The 16,525-nt window shown below is 40.2% G+C and overlaps 2 protein-coding genes across 2 annotated transcripts in view; one reads left to right on the forward strand and one right to left on the reverse strand.

The window, feature by feature from the left end:
• Positions 1-16,525, reverse strand: part of LOC137268208 (EF-hand domain-containing protein D2-like) — a 265,230-nt gene that overhangs the window by 228,543 nt on the left and 20,162 nt on the right. The gene's annotated exons all lie outside the window — the stretch shown is intronic.
• Positions 1,211-15,343, forward strand: LOC137267897 (integrin-linked kinase-associated serine/threonine phosphatase 2C-like). The gene is made up of 10 exons (XM_067802341.1): positions 1,211-1,505; positions 4,091-4,267; positions 4,707-4,824; positions 5,734-5,840; positions 6,768-6,861; positions 8,498-8,585; positions 11,863-11,984; positions 12,545-12,664; positions 13,392-13,479; positions 14,396-15,343. Exons 1-10 carry the CDS (start codon positions 1,457-1,459, stop codon positions 14,543-14,545), a joined length of 1,113 nt encoding a protein of 370 aa, XP_067658442.1. The 5' UTR covers positions 1,211-1,456; the 3' UTR covers positions 14,546-15,343.

The raw sequence follows: 16,525 nt of genomic DNA on the forward strand, positions 1-16,525 counted from the left end.
AGCTATATGGCGACGGTCTGTAAATAATCGAGTCTGGACCAGACAATCCAGTGATCAACAACATGAGCATCGATTTGCGCAATTGGGAACCGATGACATATGTGTCAACCAAGTCAGCGAGCTTGACCACCCGATCCCGTTAGTCGCCTCTTACGACAAGCTCAGTCGACTTTTATGGCAACATGGGTTGCTGAAGGCCTACGTACTCTACTCCGGGACCGTGACGGGTCGGTTAATACTTTGAAAGAAGGGTGTTGTTTTTACATAGACACCGACACGACAGAGTGTATTCAGTATAGATTAGTAAACACTACCTTTTGACAAATCCCCATTTAAATAAAAGTAATTAATCAATCAGCGTGTGTTTGGTTAATCCTTTGATCGATCCAGACACAAGAAATGCCAAATAGGGACCTTTGTCGGGTAATCTAAGTGGCGTTACCACTAATTATACCTGTTATAAAATCATTAACTGAGCATCAAGTGAATGATGACTAATAACGTGTAGGTTTATACCACCTAACACGGATTACAACCTAGCGAAACCAAGTGATTTTGACAGAATCGTCTGTGAAAACAAGGGTTTAACTCGAAAACTAGGCAAAGCAGGAGACAAAACTAAATGATAGTAGATTGTGAGATCATCAGAGACTATTATATGGTCTCTGAGAACATATAGCTTTCATTTTTCACAACAGCTGACGCGATTTCAGGTTTGTAGAAACCTGTAAACGAAATAGTTTACCCCTGAAATGTAGATGAATTCTGCATTGACCCTCATATCTATACCCAGTGTTACGTCACGCAGACGCGCCGCTCTGATTGGTTGTAATTTCGTTTGCGGCTGAGAATTGTGCACTGTTGTCACAAAGGTCGATTTAAGGTAATTAAAGATCAAAATGAGCAGTTTTAACGACGGCGTCTCATTAATAACGATGTCAATGAGTAATTTATGCATATGCACCCCCTAGAGTAGGCCTATGTGTGATCTTTAAATAAAGATTGGCGGAAAATCTGGAATGAGAACTCGCGTTTAAATAATACGTTCTTACCTTCAATACACTGACGCACACCTAAACATGGGAATAAATATAAACTCTTTATATGGACGCAATTTGTTCAGGGAATCCGCCAACAAGTATTTCAATCCCGACGCGTTTTTCGTATTACGAAATCCAACTTCGTTTCCATATCCACAGTGTTACTTTCTAGATAAAGGCGTACCAGAAAAAAAATATCAGAATATTTCCACAAACCTGTAACGACGCATATATGCAATCATTATACGTTAAAGGTATGAAATGCATGAAAGATACATAGCAACTGCTAAAAAAGCGTTTAATTCGTTCGAAACTCTGACAGATTTACTCTGTCGACATTTGACAAAAGGGTTAATCAAGAACACCAGTGCGCACTTCCGTTTGGAGGAAGCGAGCTAACCGATGTTGAGAGGGAAATGGACCTCTTCGAAGATTTGCCTGAACCTGCCAGCGGAGGTTTACAAGGTATGTTATTAACACATTTGTTTGTCTTTAATCAATAACTGCAAAGAATATACTGATGTCAGCTGCCCAGTTGGCATATATTACACTGACGTAAGAAAGCGTACTGGCCAGGGCCCCGTTTCACAAAACTCTCGTAAGCCTAAGATCTCGTAAGTTTTCTCGTAGCCATTGTGCCTCCTATACTGTAGCATAGGAGATGCGAATGCTACGAGAAAAGTTACGAGATCTTAGGCTTACGAGAGTTTTGTGAAACGGGGCCCAGGTGCATACATCAAACTGATCGCCTCGATTTTCGTTTACTTCCGTATGTAGCATCGAGCTGACGTGGTGTCGTCAGTGTCGTTATGTGTCTATGGAAGATTATCTCGGAAACTACTGATGTAATGCCAAGTCATTATGCATCAACATTTCATGAATTAAATGACAGTAAGGCAACACTCAGAGCGCTTTTAAACATGATGGTTTGTATCGTGACCTACAGATTAGATCAAAATGTTGGATTACGACGTTTATGGAAACGGAAACAGATTTATTTCAGTGGCCCGATTACTCAGATTTCAAATTGGTGATGACTGGCATAAGGCAGTGGTGTGTAAAACTTCATAGTTATACATGCACGTTTTGTTTCACTGTGACATATGCTCCATCTGATTCTGAAGGCGACTGAATATTTTACAAATACTGAGAGTTGGTAACATCATATGAATGTCTTAAGGGCTGAACATTGATTATGTAGATGGGCCCAAGATAGAAATAATATTTATGCGAACAGCTGTGGTCTCGGGGATCATTTTTTGTTTTAGTTCTGTAATAACAGGACTGTAATATATACTGATGGTAAAATTTGAAGCAACACCTGAATTGATATGATTTAAGTAGAAATAGTGTAATATAGTAACAGTGTGACATGGACTGGTAGTTTGGCTATCTCAGGGAATAGCAACACCTGAATTGATATGATTTAAGTAGAAATAGTGTAATATAGTTGCAGTGTGACATGGACTGGTAATTTGGTAATTTGCAGTAAGACATGGCCTGGTAATCTCAGGGAATAGGCCATATGCACATGCATTGAGTGGTTTTCACGTGCATGTAGAGAAAATGCATGCACGGTCGTATCTCTGAAAAATCAGTTTCGAGGGTAGTAGTGAGTAGGTTTGATATTAATTGAAATGGCACGTAATCAGTTAACTGAGGCTACCAAATGGCAGATCGTGGGCATGAGACAAAGTGGCATGTCCCTATGTCAGATTGCAAGACATGTTAATGTTTGCCGTAGTATTGTAAGCAGGTTGCTTAAAAAACATTGTACAACCGGTGAAGTCAAGGTCGCCACTGGAAGAGGTTCTTTCAAAAAGGGTTGATAGACGTTTACTTTGTATGGCACGCCATGAACCATTCTGGTCAGCCAATCAGTGGTGGCAGCAAACAACAGGAGTAAATGTGTCGCGGGAGTTGGTTAACAAACGTCTTGTAGCAGCTGGTTTATGAGCTCGTCGTTCATTGAAACAGCCCCGAAAGACCGATAATCACATGGGTCTTCGTCAGGTTTGGGCACAGGCATGACTAAACTGGAATTTGTGCACATGGCGACATGTCATTTGGTCTGATGAGTCGAGGTTTAATCTGTATGTTGCTGATGGCTGCTTACGGGTCAGTCGTCTTCCCAACACAGCACTTAAAACTCAAAACATACTGATAACAGTAGCTGGAGGTGGTGGGTCAGTCATGGTGTGGGCAGCCTTCTGTCATGACCAGAAAGTAGACATCAAAGTCATCCAAGGCATGATGAATGCAGAGAAGTATGGTCGTGACATCATTGAGAACACTTTCCTGCCATTTTTGCATGCCAATCCTCATGTTGATCACCTCTACCAGGATGACAATGCCTGCCGCCTTCGTGCTGGGATGATCACTGGCCTCAAAAGGCAGCACAACATCGAATCCCTTGACTGGCCAAGTACCAGTCTAGATCTTAATCCAATAGAGCATATCTGGGATGCCATTGGAAGGAGCATTTCCTCGAGAGATCAGCCCCTGGTGAGCGTTCGCAAACTCAGACAGGTTGTCGTAGACAAATGGAACAATCTGCCAGTGCAGTTCCTGCGTAATCTGGTGGTATCAACGTCGTTGTCGAGAGATGGTTCAGGTTTGTGGTGGATACACCCACTACTGACGCTAAAGATACTTACTAGAAATGTTAACAGTGGCTTTCATTACAGGACACGATGGACTTCCATGTGACATGATGGAATTGGCAAAGTGCTGACATTTCTTTCACAAAATGTGCATACTTTTTAGACAACACTCTTTTGTTGATTTGATGTTATCTTTCTAAAATGGAATAAATGATCTCGATTATTTTGAACACACATTTTTATAACTGAAGTAGGGCACAAGATGATTAAATATGTATTGAGAAATCATTTTAGACTAGTACACATTAATTGTCATACTTACAGAAACATGTAGAAATAGGCCTTGTCTCAAAATACGGGTGTTGCTTCAAATTTTACCATGAGTATATTTGATGAGTTTTACGTGACATTCAGAAGATATTATTGTGTGTTTATGTCCATTTGTAGACGTAAATGTGGAGGGTAGTGGAGTTGCTTTCTTCAATGACACAAGCCATGCCGGGGCTGGATTATTTGATGATTTGCCGTCGTCAAATATTCCAGGGGAAGAAAGGAAGAAAGGTGAAAAACGGAAGAGCACAGAGGAGGACAGTCACCAGAAGAATGTGCGCTTAAAATCATGTGGTATGATTTTTACATGTTGTCATCTATCATGATCTTAAGACACATCTATCATGATCTTAAGACACATCTATTTTGATCATAAGACACACTTATCATTACCTTAAGACACATCTATCATGATCTTAAGATACATATGCATAAAGTACACAAATATTTATGTGAAAACTTAATTCCTATGCAGTCTGTTGCGTATAAGAATGCTTGATGTTTGTAAACACTCAGTAAATGTGATTTTACGTGCATATACTCAAAAATATATAATCTTAGCTTGCATACCGGTGCAAAGATAAAATAACCGAGGTATTTTGAGGCACCCATTTCTGGTGTCCTCAGCTGTGATATTGCTGGAATATTGCGTGTAAGACTAAACTCACTCACTCCCACATCCTTATTAGATGTCTATTTTGTGTTGATGATATCATGCTTGAACTATTCACAGCCAAGTACAGCCTGAAGAGTTTTGTTGCTGACAGGAAGGGGGAGAGGGAAGAGATGCAGGACGCTCACTTCATGCTGCACAACTACCACCAGGAGTTCCCTGATCTCCACCCTTCCATGTGAGTAGATCCTGACCTCTACCCTTCCATGTGAGTAGATCCTGACCTCCACCCTTCCATATGAGTAGATCTAACATCCACCCTTCCTTTTGAGTAGATCCTGACCTCCACCCTTCCGTATGAGTAGTTCTGACCTCTACTCTTCCATGTGAGTAGATCTTGACCTCCACCCTTCCATATGAGTAGATCTAACATCCACCCTTCCTTTTGAGTAGATCCTGACCTCCACCCTTCCGTATGAGTAGTTCTGACCTCTACCCTTCCATGTGAGTAGATCTTGACCTCCACCCTTCCATATGAGTAGACCTAACATCCACCCTTCCTTTTGAGTAGATCCTGACCTCCACCCTTCCGTATGAGTAGTTCTGACCTCTACCCTTCCATGTGAGTAGATCTTGACCTCCACCCTTCTATGTGAGTAGATCCTGACCTCCACCCTTCCATGTGAGTAGACTTGACCTCCACCCTTCCATATAGTTGATCTGACCTCCACATTTCCACACAGGTAGATCCTGACCTCCACCCTTCCATGTGAGTAGACTTGATCTCCACCCTTCCATATAGTAGATCTGACCTCCACATTTCCACACGAGTAGATCCTGACCTCCACCCCTCCATGTTAGTAGATCCTGACCTCCACCCTTCCATGTTAGTAGATCGGACCTCCACCTTACCAGTAGCTTTTCACAGCTTTTGGAGGTAATCATGACAGTCCTATGAGATGTTATAATGCATCCTTTGTCTTTTGAGATCACTTCGTGCTGTTCACCATTTGCACTATTCAACTGATTGCACTATTGTACCCTTCACTGAGTTTTTAACTGTCCAGTATGACTGAGTTGTTAAGTTTGCATTCTTTGAAGGGTGTGTAGTACTTGGTGAGGTTTTAACTCCATTGTCTTGTTTCAGCTATCGCTTATCTCTCTTTGGGGTCTTCGATGGACACGGGGGCAGCAGAGCTTCCAGGTTGGCATGCCAGGTTTTCCCACGAAATCTGCGGGATAGGTTTCCGAAGGGTAATCCCCAAAACTAAACCTGCAAATATGTGATGCCTAACATCAACTGATAAGCTATTTTGTGTATCCTGCATAGTAGACATTGTGCAATACATTTCTCAATTCAAAGTATATTGACGTGTCAGCAGGGCTCGATTTACAGAATTTTATCTTATTAGCACCTTGGCCATTTTGACATGAAAACCTACTTGTGCAAGACAAACCCAGGCTGCTTTGTGATCCAGTAGTATTGACACATGTGTATGCATGAACTAGTCGAAATATCTGAAAACTTAAGTGCCATAATGTTATATATTGGGCGGTGGGGTAGCCTTGAGGTTAAAACATTCACTCGTCACACTGACAGCGCGGGTTCAACTCCAACATTGGTGCAATGTGTGAGGCCCATTTCTGGTGTCCTACACCCAGATATTGCAGAAATACTGCTAAAAGCAGTGTAAACTTAAGCTTACCCACTCACTCACTATATAAATTAATCCCATTTTGTTCGAAACGTAATAGGTAAGGGCACACAGTTTTGAGGCACCCATTGTTTGATGATATCAAGTCCATAAGAATCATGAATTACACATAGCGAGTGAGTGAGTTTAGTTTTACGCCACACTTACCTATATTCTACCGCGGGACCTTGGGGTAATTACACATTGCACGAGATTATTGATTTGGTATGAAGCATAAAGCTATGTGGTTCTGATTGTGTCAAAGATCAGTGTGAATTATTTGGTGCATATGTAGAGGTTTGACTTTCCAATAATATGACATCCTAGTGCTTGTATATTCAGGTAAGTTGAGCCCTGACAAAATAATTCAGTCACCATAATTAAGATCATGTAGATACCTCAAGATGAGAATATTTATGGAATAGAACATGTTGTTTCAGTTTAAGTCTTTGTCAGACTTTAATTTCTGAACTGCTTTTATTTTCAGGAGATGTTTCCCAGGTGGAAAGAGACATAAAGAAATGTTTTATCGAGGCATTTAAGAAAACTGATGAAGATTTCCTCAAACAAGCTACAAGAAAGTAATATATTTTACCATATCCTGACTTAAGCTGTTTGCTTCTTTCTTGTTTCTCCCAAGATTAAGTTCAAACTTATGCCTTGAGTCTGCCTTGCCTACCCAAATGCAACCTTCTACGTGTATATACTTTTAGACCCACACGACAAGATGGTGACTCATCACTCTCTCAGGTTTCAACCTTGCATGCACATATTTATTTACTGTCTCTAATTTAGGACACTTTGGCGAGTGCACTTGTTCCCTGCATGGAGTTGTGTCCCCTTTTGCATGCCAGATTTGCTGATCAGGCTTGCTGACTTGGTTGACACATGTCGTCGTATCCTATTTGTTTAGATCAGTGCTCATGATTACTGTATTGTTTGGTCTGGACTAGTGTGCAAAATAACAACTTGCATGATAGCATGTGGCTTGTAAATATCCAGTCGGGTGGGTAAATCTCCACAGTCACAGGACTGACTGCTGACTTTTTATGGGGTCATTTTTCAAATATATCTTTCTCTGACTAGTCAAGTTATAACACACTTTTAAATCATGCAAGATTATAGCCTGGTAAATAATGGTATGTTACCTTTATGATATTGTATGAGTTAGTAACTTTCTGGCATAGTTACTGGTTAGGAACATTTGGAAACTATTTTGAACACTGGTCGAGACCAATTATTTAGACTGCCATTGCATAGATAGAATATCGGTGTTAACTGCATTTAATGGCTACATACTTACAACATATCTCTGTTAGAAAATATATTGCTCTTGATTCATTTATGAAAACCTGATGCTGGACTACAACTTTCTACAGTGGAAGTTGTCTAAACCGGCACTGATCGGGACTGAAGAAATAATCCAGTTTAGACAATGTGCCAGATTGTAGGACTGATGATAAATGTACAAGCCATGGATGGGACTGAGATTTTAAACCAGTGTTGACAACTTGTCAGATTGTAGAGCTGATGATAAATGTACAAGTCATGGACGGGATTGAGAATTTATGCTGGTTTTGACAGATGCCGGTTTTGACAGCTTCCACTGTAATCGGCAGAGCCAGGACAAAGGCTGAGTGTGTTACATGTCTGGTTGTTTTTGTGTGCAAACAACTACTAGAATCAGTTCTGAGAAAGTATGATCCCAGATAGGACATGTGTGACAGATGGCGTTTGATTTAATTTATTGGCTACATACCAGAACAAAATCTTATGATATTAATGCAGAAAAATCAACTGTTCCTCTTCACCTATTGAAGGTCCCAGGGTAGAATAGGCCCTTAGAAACCCATGCTTGCCATAAAAAATGCCTATACTTGTTGTTAGAGGCGACTGACAGGATTGGGTGGTCAGGCTCGCTGACTTGCTTCGGTTCCCAATTGCGCAGATCGATGCTCATGTTGTTGATGACTGGATTGTCTGGTCCAGACTCGATTATGTATGGCCTGCGGCCATATAACGGGAATATTGCTGAGTGCCGCATAATACTAAACTCACTCACTCACTCACCTAATGAAATCTGATGCCGAACACCAAACACTGATGTGTCAGTTCTTATGTAAATAATTACTGATCTGCACAACTAAAGCATATTGAAGTTCAGAAAGTGGTGTCATGTTTTATATGCACATGTTGATGTTTGAACTTGTATTTCAGTAAACCCACTTGGAAAGATGGCACCACAGCAATTCTTGTGCTTGTTATCAATGAAACGCTGTTCATTGCAAACCTAGGAGATAGCAAGGTAGGAATATATTTTATGGCCACTCTCATCTTATGGCTTTTGTTTGCTGTTGTTGTCATGAATATTGGCAAACAAGGATAAGTTGAACCGCGACCTGACACATTTACCTGTATTAGCATGTGTGAGTGCTGCTCACTGGTGCTTGCCCATTGTGAGCCAAGGAGCCACAGTTTGTCTGTGATTAATTAAGTGTATTACCAACTTGCTACACCGACCATGTGAGAGTCCTCTGAGCAAGGCATGTGCAGCTATGCACAGAATCAATTTCCTTGTCATGCACTGCACGTGCTCTAGCCTCCATCTGCTCTTCCTTTCACAAACCTAATGGGTCTGCTGATTGCCTTGCACCAATTACTTGTAAATGCGGTTGCTGTGCCAGTCCAACTTCTCCGTGTTTGCCAGTGGTTTGGTTAGGTTGAGATGAGAGTTGCTTCACATGGGGATGTCTGAAACTCATGATATTGGGTTTGAATCTTGGTTTGTGACAGTTGTGGTTCTAGGTTGTTAGCACCATACTCCATCCTCGATATCTCCAGGATATACGTTCCGATAAATCTCCACTATACCCAGGATGCATCTACGTCTCGAATTTATTACCTCCCTTGGCTGTTCTTTATCCAATCAGGTGGCTACGCTAGGAAGTTTGGCATACCAATCACAACTCACTTTCACTTTTTATTCCCCTGGCATGTAATGCAGGGGGGATGTAGTCGATGCCTTGTCTGTCTGTCCGTCCGTGCGCGTGTTCGTAATAATTTTGTTTCCAGAGCATAACAGAAAACGTTCAATATTTTAGACCAAACTTCATAGATATAATAATGTCAAGCTATAGTTGTGCCTTTTGCTATTTACACAGTTTTGGCATTAATATTTTTTTTGTTTTTCCATGGCCGGAGCAGAATTAAAAAACTGTTCAATATTTTTCTGCAAAACTTGTCAGATATGTGTGGAAGACCCCAAAATGGTGCCTTTTGGTATTGACAGTTTTTTGTGATTTATTATTTTCTGGGTTTCCATGGAAATGGTTCGGTCTCAAAATGGAGGAATGTGCTTCGTTTCCAGAGCATAACTCAAAAAACATGAAATATTTTTCTGCGAAACTTCTTACATACATCAGTCAGAACCTAAAGTGGTGCCTTTTGGTACTTACAGGTTTTTGTGATATATTATTTTTTCGGTTTCCATGGAAACGTTTTGGACTCAAATTTGAGAGAGGGGCTTCGTTTCCGGAGCAGAACTCAAAAACCGTTCAATATTTTTCTGCAAAACTTGGTAGATATGTCAATCGTAACCTAAAGTGGTGCCTTTTGCTATTGACAGATTTTTGTGATTTCCTAGTTTCTCGGTTTCCATGGAAACGTCTCAGACTTAGTCTCAAAAGTCAGAGGTGTGTTTCGTTTCCAGAGCAGAACTAAAAAACTTCTAAATATCTGCCAGTAAAACAAGGTAGATATGTGTGACAGACCCCAAAGTGGTGCCTTTTGCTGTTTACAGGTTTTTGTGATTTATTATTTTCTCGGTTCCATGAACACGTTGTGGATCTGTTTTCCGAATTACAACTTGAAAACCATTTCATATCTGTCAAAAGATCTTGGCAGATATATGAGACATTCATGAATTCCATGGAAACAATTCAGACATGGTCTAAAAACACAATAAGTAACTGTCAGATGATTTGTCCTTTCAAATATGTTGGGGCCGGGGGGATGTGTCATCTTTTGATGACTCTTGTTTAATCATCTAACCAATTAAACTTGGCAACACAATTCATTCAGGAGAACTCTGAAAGAGGTGAAAGGAATTCTTGCATATATCTTTAAAAAGTTTTGGACCTGACAGTTTGTCTGTATGATTTCCCCCAAATCTGAGTCGCACTGCGAACAAACCTTTGCAGCTTCAACTGCTGTCTTCGTGGACATTGGCAAGCTGATTAGCAGTCTAAGTAAACTTGAGATTGACCAATCAGAACACAGCTTACCAAATCGCGAAAGTGGACATTCACATACACCTTTTGAACTTAGCCTCAGAAAGGTTTGCACCCGAACGATTCCAAATGCTATTTTCCATATGATTGCTACTGGGTAATGCACATGGATGCTACAATACGGTCAACAGAGAGTAAACAGTTGCTGAAAATAGCGTTCAAATTTCAAGGATGTCACCTTGTGGAAATATTAGCAAATGGTAACCATGTTATCAGAAAGCTTTAAGCGTATATACTGCAAGTCAAATACCTGTGTTTTATGCAGATTTTCGTTTTTTGAGGGATCAGCGTTAGTGACTAGCGTAGCCGTTGTCTGATTGGTGAAATATGTTCTCCCTTTTCGTGTTTGACTGGACAGTCATAGGTCGTTGAAAGGTTACCTGACACGACCTCCTACTAGGTTTTGTTAGACTCAGTAGTGGAGTGTAACGAAAAGTACTGAGCCTAAGTTTACTTAGACTGATTATGATAGGTAGTGATATTTGTTGGTTGCTAAGCAGGGCTTGATTTCAGAGATGTTAAGCTATCTAGCTGCACCAGCCAAGTTCTAGTTGCACTGCTTTTATTGCAATATGCAATGAAAGAAATGTGCTTTTGAATTGTATAGATGTATGTTCAAAAGTTAACCCATAAAAAATTTACTTGTTACAACTAGCTTGCATTTTGTAATTTTGGGTTGCACCAGTGCAAGTGCAAGCACTAAATTGAGCCTTGCTATGTAGTGGTGTCAAGCCATGGAGGTGTGTGGTCTTGTGCATGGAGCCCAGGGCCTGGTTTCACAAAGCTTTTGTAAGCCTAAAGTCTCGTAACTTTTTTCATAGCATTCATACTTTGTATGGTAGGTACAAATGCTGTGAGAAAAGTTATGAGACCTTAAGCTTACGAGAGCTTTGTGAAATGGGACCCTGGTCACAAATCAGTTGAAGTTCAGCATCGTTAGTGACAGAGATTTCTTGTATTGTTGACTATGTTTGGCATCCTGACTCCCAAAAGTTTCTAAAACCTTTAGTCTGTTAATGCTGTAAGAATCAACATGGAAACCTTTAGCTTGATAATGGTGTGAGAATCAACAACAAAACTTTTAGCTTGATAACGGTCTAAGAAATGTCACTATACACAACCAACAAGAATTTGTCATGTGTGCTTAATTTTTAACTCACCAACTTCTTGAATGCCGATCAAGCTATTTGGGATAATCTAGACAGATATGGCACTTATATTGAACAATGACCTGAAATGTTTTGAGTGCATCAATAAGTTGTTGATTTATTGCTAGCTAATTTATCCCTTCAGTCCATCCTGTGTCGGTACAAGGAAGACCAAGGAAAGTGTGTTGCTGTGCCATTGTCAACAGATCATAGTCCCGGTGTGTACGAGGAAAGGATGAGAATACAGAAGTGTGGCGGACATGTTAGGTGAGCTGAGGATTCCTGATGGGTTGATAGGTCTCCACATTTCCCTTTGTAAGCTGTACATATCAGGGCCCCGTTATACAGAGCAATCTTAGTGCTGAGGTGACTTAAACTCCTATACCTTAACATAGATTAAGTAGTCTTTGTGTGGGCTGTATGATGATATTAAAACAAAATAAGTAAAGCAGGCCGGAATTTGTCAGTTTGGAACAGCTGAATACTCAACTGCATTTTTTTAAATGAAAAACTTCAAACCACGAAAGAAATCTGTCCACAAAACTCAGAGTGTCTATTTACTGGTAGTTCGAGTTTGAAACCGATTTCCATTCATTCTGGAAAATGCATGTACCTGTGTTTTCTCAAAATTAGAAGACAGTTTGCATTTTGTGAATATATTGCTTTACTTATTTTGGCTTTTCTGTATCAAAAATGTTTTCGGCTGGTTCAGATTGTCAAACTCAGTTTGAAATTTGAGTAAAAACTGTTTTGAGAAATTGGGGGCCAGGAGTTGGCCATAAGGTGGAGAAGATGGGCCAGTACATGTCATGTGACTGTTGTTTCAGAGAGGGTCGCGTGATGGGACAGCTGGAGGTATCTCGATCTATCGGGGACGGACCCTACAAGAACCATGGTGTCATCTGTCTTCCTGATGTCAAGCGCTGTCAACTTACGGATCAAGATCGGTTAGTTTTGTCATACTTAAGCAGTGTTCCTGGTAGGTTTTGGAAGAGTGCGTGTAGAAATGAAATTATATAGTGCAGTCCAAAATTTTGCATGTGAAATTTTCATTACAATTCTGAATCATTTGTTTTTCATGCAAAAAAATTAATAAAAACATGCAAAGATTATTTTGTGTTAGTGTTTTGGACTCATTGATTCTGATCTGTAACATATAAGAAAAACAAGTTTCTGCGTTAAAGCGAGCATTGGTCAGTGTATGATTCTGAGGGATTTCCATAGGATGAAATGTCTTGAGAAGAGAAGTTTTTGAAATGGATGTGGTCTATTGGGGTAACCAAAGGGGGCATTTAGCTCCATGGGTGCTCCTGGCTAGAGGTGGGTGGGGTGGCCTATAGGTTAAAGAGTTTGCTTGTCACACCAAAGACACTGGTTTCATTTTGCAATTGGGATACAATGACGTGTCAACAAAGTAAACAAGCAATTTAAATTGAATAAAAAACAAACCCTGTCACCAAGCCGGTGTCATCTTGTCTGGAATCTGAACAACTAATCCCTTGGTTTACTGTTACTGGGCTTGGGATTATTAGCTAGGTTACCTTGTGTTGACTCCAAATATGATGATATTCCTGCAATGCTTCATGATTGTTTGGTGTAAGAAATCAGTAATTGCACTTGTTAAATTGTCGTGACCTGGTGGACATAGATCTGAGGCTAGTGGCATGGTTCCAGGTTCTTGCTTCTAGCCTGTGATGGTCTGTGGAAAAGCTTCAGTTTACAGGAGAGTGTAGACCTCGTCAGCAGCATCGTCAGCTCACAGGTGAGTGTAGACCTCGACAAACAGCGTCGTCAAATCACAGGTGAGTGTAGACCTCGACAAACAGCGTCGTCAACTCACAGGTGAATGTAGACCTCGACAAATAGCGTCGTCAACTCACAGGTGAGTGTAGACCTCAACAAACACCATCATCAACTCACAGGTGAGCCTAGATCTCATCAACAGTATTGGCAACTCACAGGTGAGTGTAGACTTCAACAAACAGCATAGTCAACTCACAGGTGAGCGTAGACCTCATCAACAGCATTTGTCAGCTCACAGGTGAGTGTAGACCTAGGCAACAGCATTCTCACCTGAAAGGTGATAGCAGACGTCAACTAACAGGTGAGTGTAGACCTCGTCAGTAACTCACAGGTTGATGCGTCACATAATATTCCACACTTATCAATGCTTCATGATACATTCAGCTTGTGTTTTGAGAATTGTATATTCTACTGGGTCAGCAGTTGGTTCTAGGTTAGATTAATGCTTGTCTGACAGATTTGATTCAGTTAGACCTGCAGACAGTTTTGGACCCATTAAAAGCTGGATGGAAATTGATCTTCAGTAACCCATGCTTGTAGTAAGTGGCAACAAACTCGATCAGGTAGTCAGGCTCACTGACTTAGTTGATACATGTCATCATGTCTCAATTGAGTAGATCAGTGCTCATGCTGTTTATCACTTGATGGCTTGTTTAATGCCAGTCGCACCATTTACCAGGTGTATGGTGGTGGTAAGTAATAAATCGAGTCTGGGCCAGACAATCTAGTGATCTACAGCATCCCCTCTTATGACAAGCATGGGTTACTGAAGATCAGTTAGATGCACTGATAAGAAAACAGTCTGATGAACACTATAACTTGTCAGATCTGCATTTTTCATGGTATCTTGGTCACAGTATTGTCTCATTTTCCAGCCGAAAGGCGAAGACAAGAAGACCTCAGTAGACACCTTGTACGAAGCAGCATGTAACAAGCTCGCCAATGATGCTGTTCTACGATTCAGTGGTGACAATGTCACAGTTGCCATAGTAACCATTACAAGATCACAACCTGCTGGTTCGTGATGTCTTTTGAAACAGCATAAAGCAGTTATTGACTAATATATGGCAAAGTGAATCTGCTAACCTTGCATGTCAAGCTTGGCCATACATATATGTTACCATGGTAACTAACCATATCTTTCTTGTTACTGTAAAGGTGCTATGTGGTATCTGCCAGGCTGCACCAGTTGGACAATAACAAAAGTTTAAGAAGAGAATACAACAGCATTCCCTCTTCATACTTGTGGATGACGTTTTTCATGCTTTGGCACTGAAAAGACATGCCCTAATTTGCATCATGATGTCTGTTACACCATACAGTGGTCAATAAATGACAGACAGGTTAGCTGTGTTTTATCTGCTGTTTACTGTCTTATCCATGTGGAGTTGATACCAAAGTTGGGAATTGAGCAATTACAAAAGTGGACTTTATTTGTAATAAAAACGAAGCGGAAATGGATTAAATTATTGTTAAAAACAAAGAAATTGGATTTTGGCCTTTGCGTTTGGTAAGATATGTCAAATGAACAGCTTTTAAAAAGCATTGATCAAGAAGGCAGATTGGGATTAGTGGTGACAAAATGGCAGTGATAGCAGAAGTCACAAAAATGTACATGTCTATATTTTAAAACCACAAAAAAACTTATCAGCAGAAGCAAATTAATATTTTGTACTGTACGTATTATTTTGGTTGACAATTCATGAAAATGTTTTGTGAAATAAAATTTAAACATTACATAAGGGCTGGATATTTATTGGGGAGTTCCCATGAAAAAAAATGTTATTGATGTTTTGGGATGTCATAAAGAATGTTGCATCAAATGGTGTGTGTTGTTTTTGTTGTTATTTTCAGTCACTCATTGCAATATTCCAGCTGAGTCTAGCCCAGACAAACCAGTGATTATGATAAGCATTGATCTGAGCACTTAGGATACGACCACAAATGGTTATGTGATACAATTCAAAGCCGAATTTCTCTGGAAACCTCATTACTAGTAACATTACCACAGACCCTCATATTGATGGTGGTCTTAACTATGCAAACATTTATGAAACAGTTATCTGTGTAAATACGTAAAACACTTATGACCCAGTGACACATAATGTACCCCAAACTTTACATTTGAAATCAGTATCAAAATGGTATGTTGCATACATGAGCCGACCCAACTTTGATGGGGGCATAATTAGGGCTGAAATGGGTTGGGGGAAAATGGAATCAAGTACCCCTATGTACTTTCCCCGAATTGGAATCAAGTACTATGAAATACATGGAATACAGCATTTCTGTCATCTGTCTGAATTTTCAATCAAGAGTTGACAGGAATTATTTCAGAAAACCTGAAAGGATGGCAATAAGATACTTAAACAGGTCTACTGTTTGGCTCTTTAATTATGTTCCTTGTTAATAATACCTTCATTAATTGGACAGTGCCAGTAATGTAAATGTGTGTTATGTCAGTTGTGAAAAGCCAAGTTCTTATACGTCCTTGTCATTACAGAGTTCCCTCCCTTTCTGGGTACTTGATTCCTAGAAATAGGTCTCGATTCCAGCTGTACCTTACCCGGATTTGAGTACCCGAGTACCCATCCAAGCCCTACTCCTAACTGTGGCCAATTCAGACCACAGGACAACAGGCAGTTACCAATAATTGTTATTTCGGTCTGCAGTTTGATGAAAGTGTTATCTGTAGGTTTGCTGGCCCCTTTCCTGCAGGCTGCTTTTTTGGTTTTCCAAATTTGGCTTATCTGTGGCAACATACGGCAAGTATACTGTGATGTGTGGCAGGTGACAGTCTCCAGTTGATACACATTGTTTATGCCACTCATTGCATATACCTTATCACGGATGTGGAAATTTTTATTGATATTTAGGATATATTTTGACTCATTTGACCTTGTCTACCCTTAAAATCCCTTTTGCTTCCTTTTTGCTGTTTGTCATTTTCAAACATTTGTCTTAATTTTCTAAAATCCATGCTTTTAAAACAAAAGTATTAAGAC

This window comes from Haliotis asinina, chromosome 16, assembly GCF_037392515.1.
Source record: "Haliotis asinina isolate JCU_RB_2024 chromosome 16, JCU_Hal_asi_v2, whole genome shotgun sequence".
Taxonomy (NCBI): domain Eukaryota; kingdom Metazoa; phylum Mollusca; class Gastropoda; order Lepetellida; family Haliotidae; genus Haliotis; species Haliotis asinina.

Coding starts and splice junctions, on each gene's coding strand:
- LOC137267897 (XM_067802341.1), top strand. CDS start 1,457: ATGGACCTCTTCGAAGATTTGCCTGAACCTGCCAGCGGAGGTTTACAA. Junction 1,506..4,090: donor TGCCAGCGGAGGTTTACAAG/GTATGTTATTAA, acceptor GTCCATTTGTAG/ACGTAAATGTGGAGGGTAGT. Junction 11,985..12,544: donor AAGTGTGGCGGACATGTTAG/GTGAGCTGAGGA, acceptor CTGTTGTTTCAG/AGAGGGTCGCGTGATGGGAC.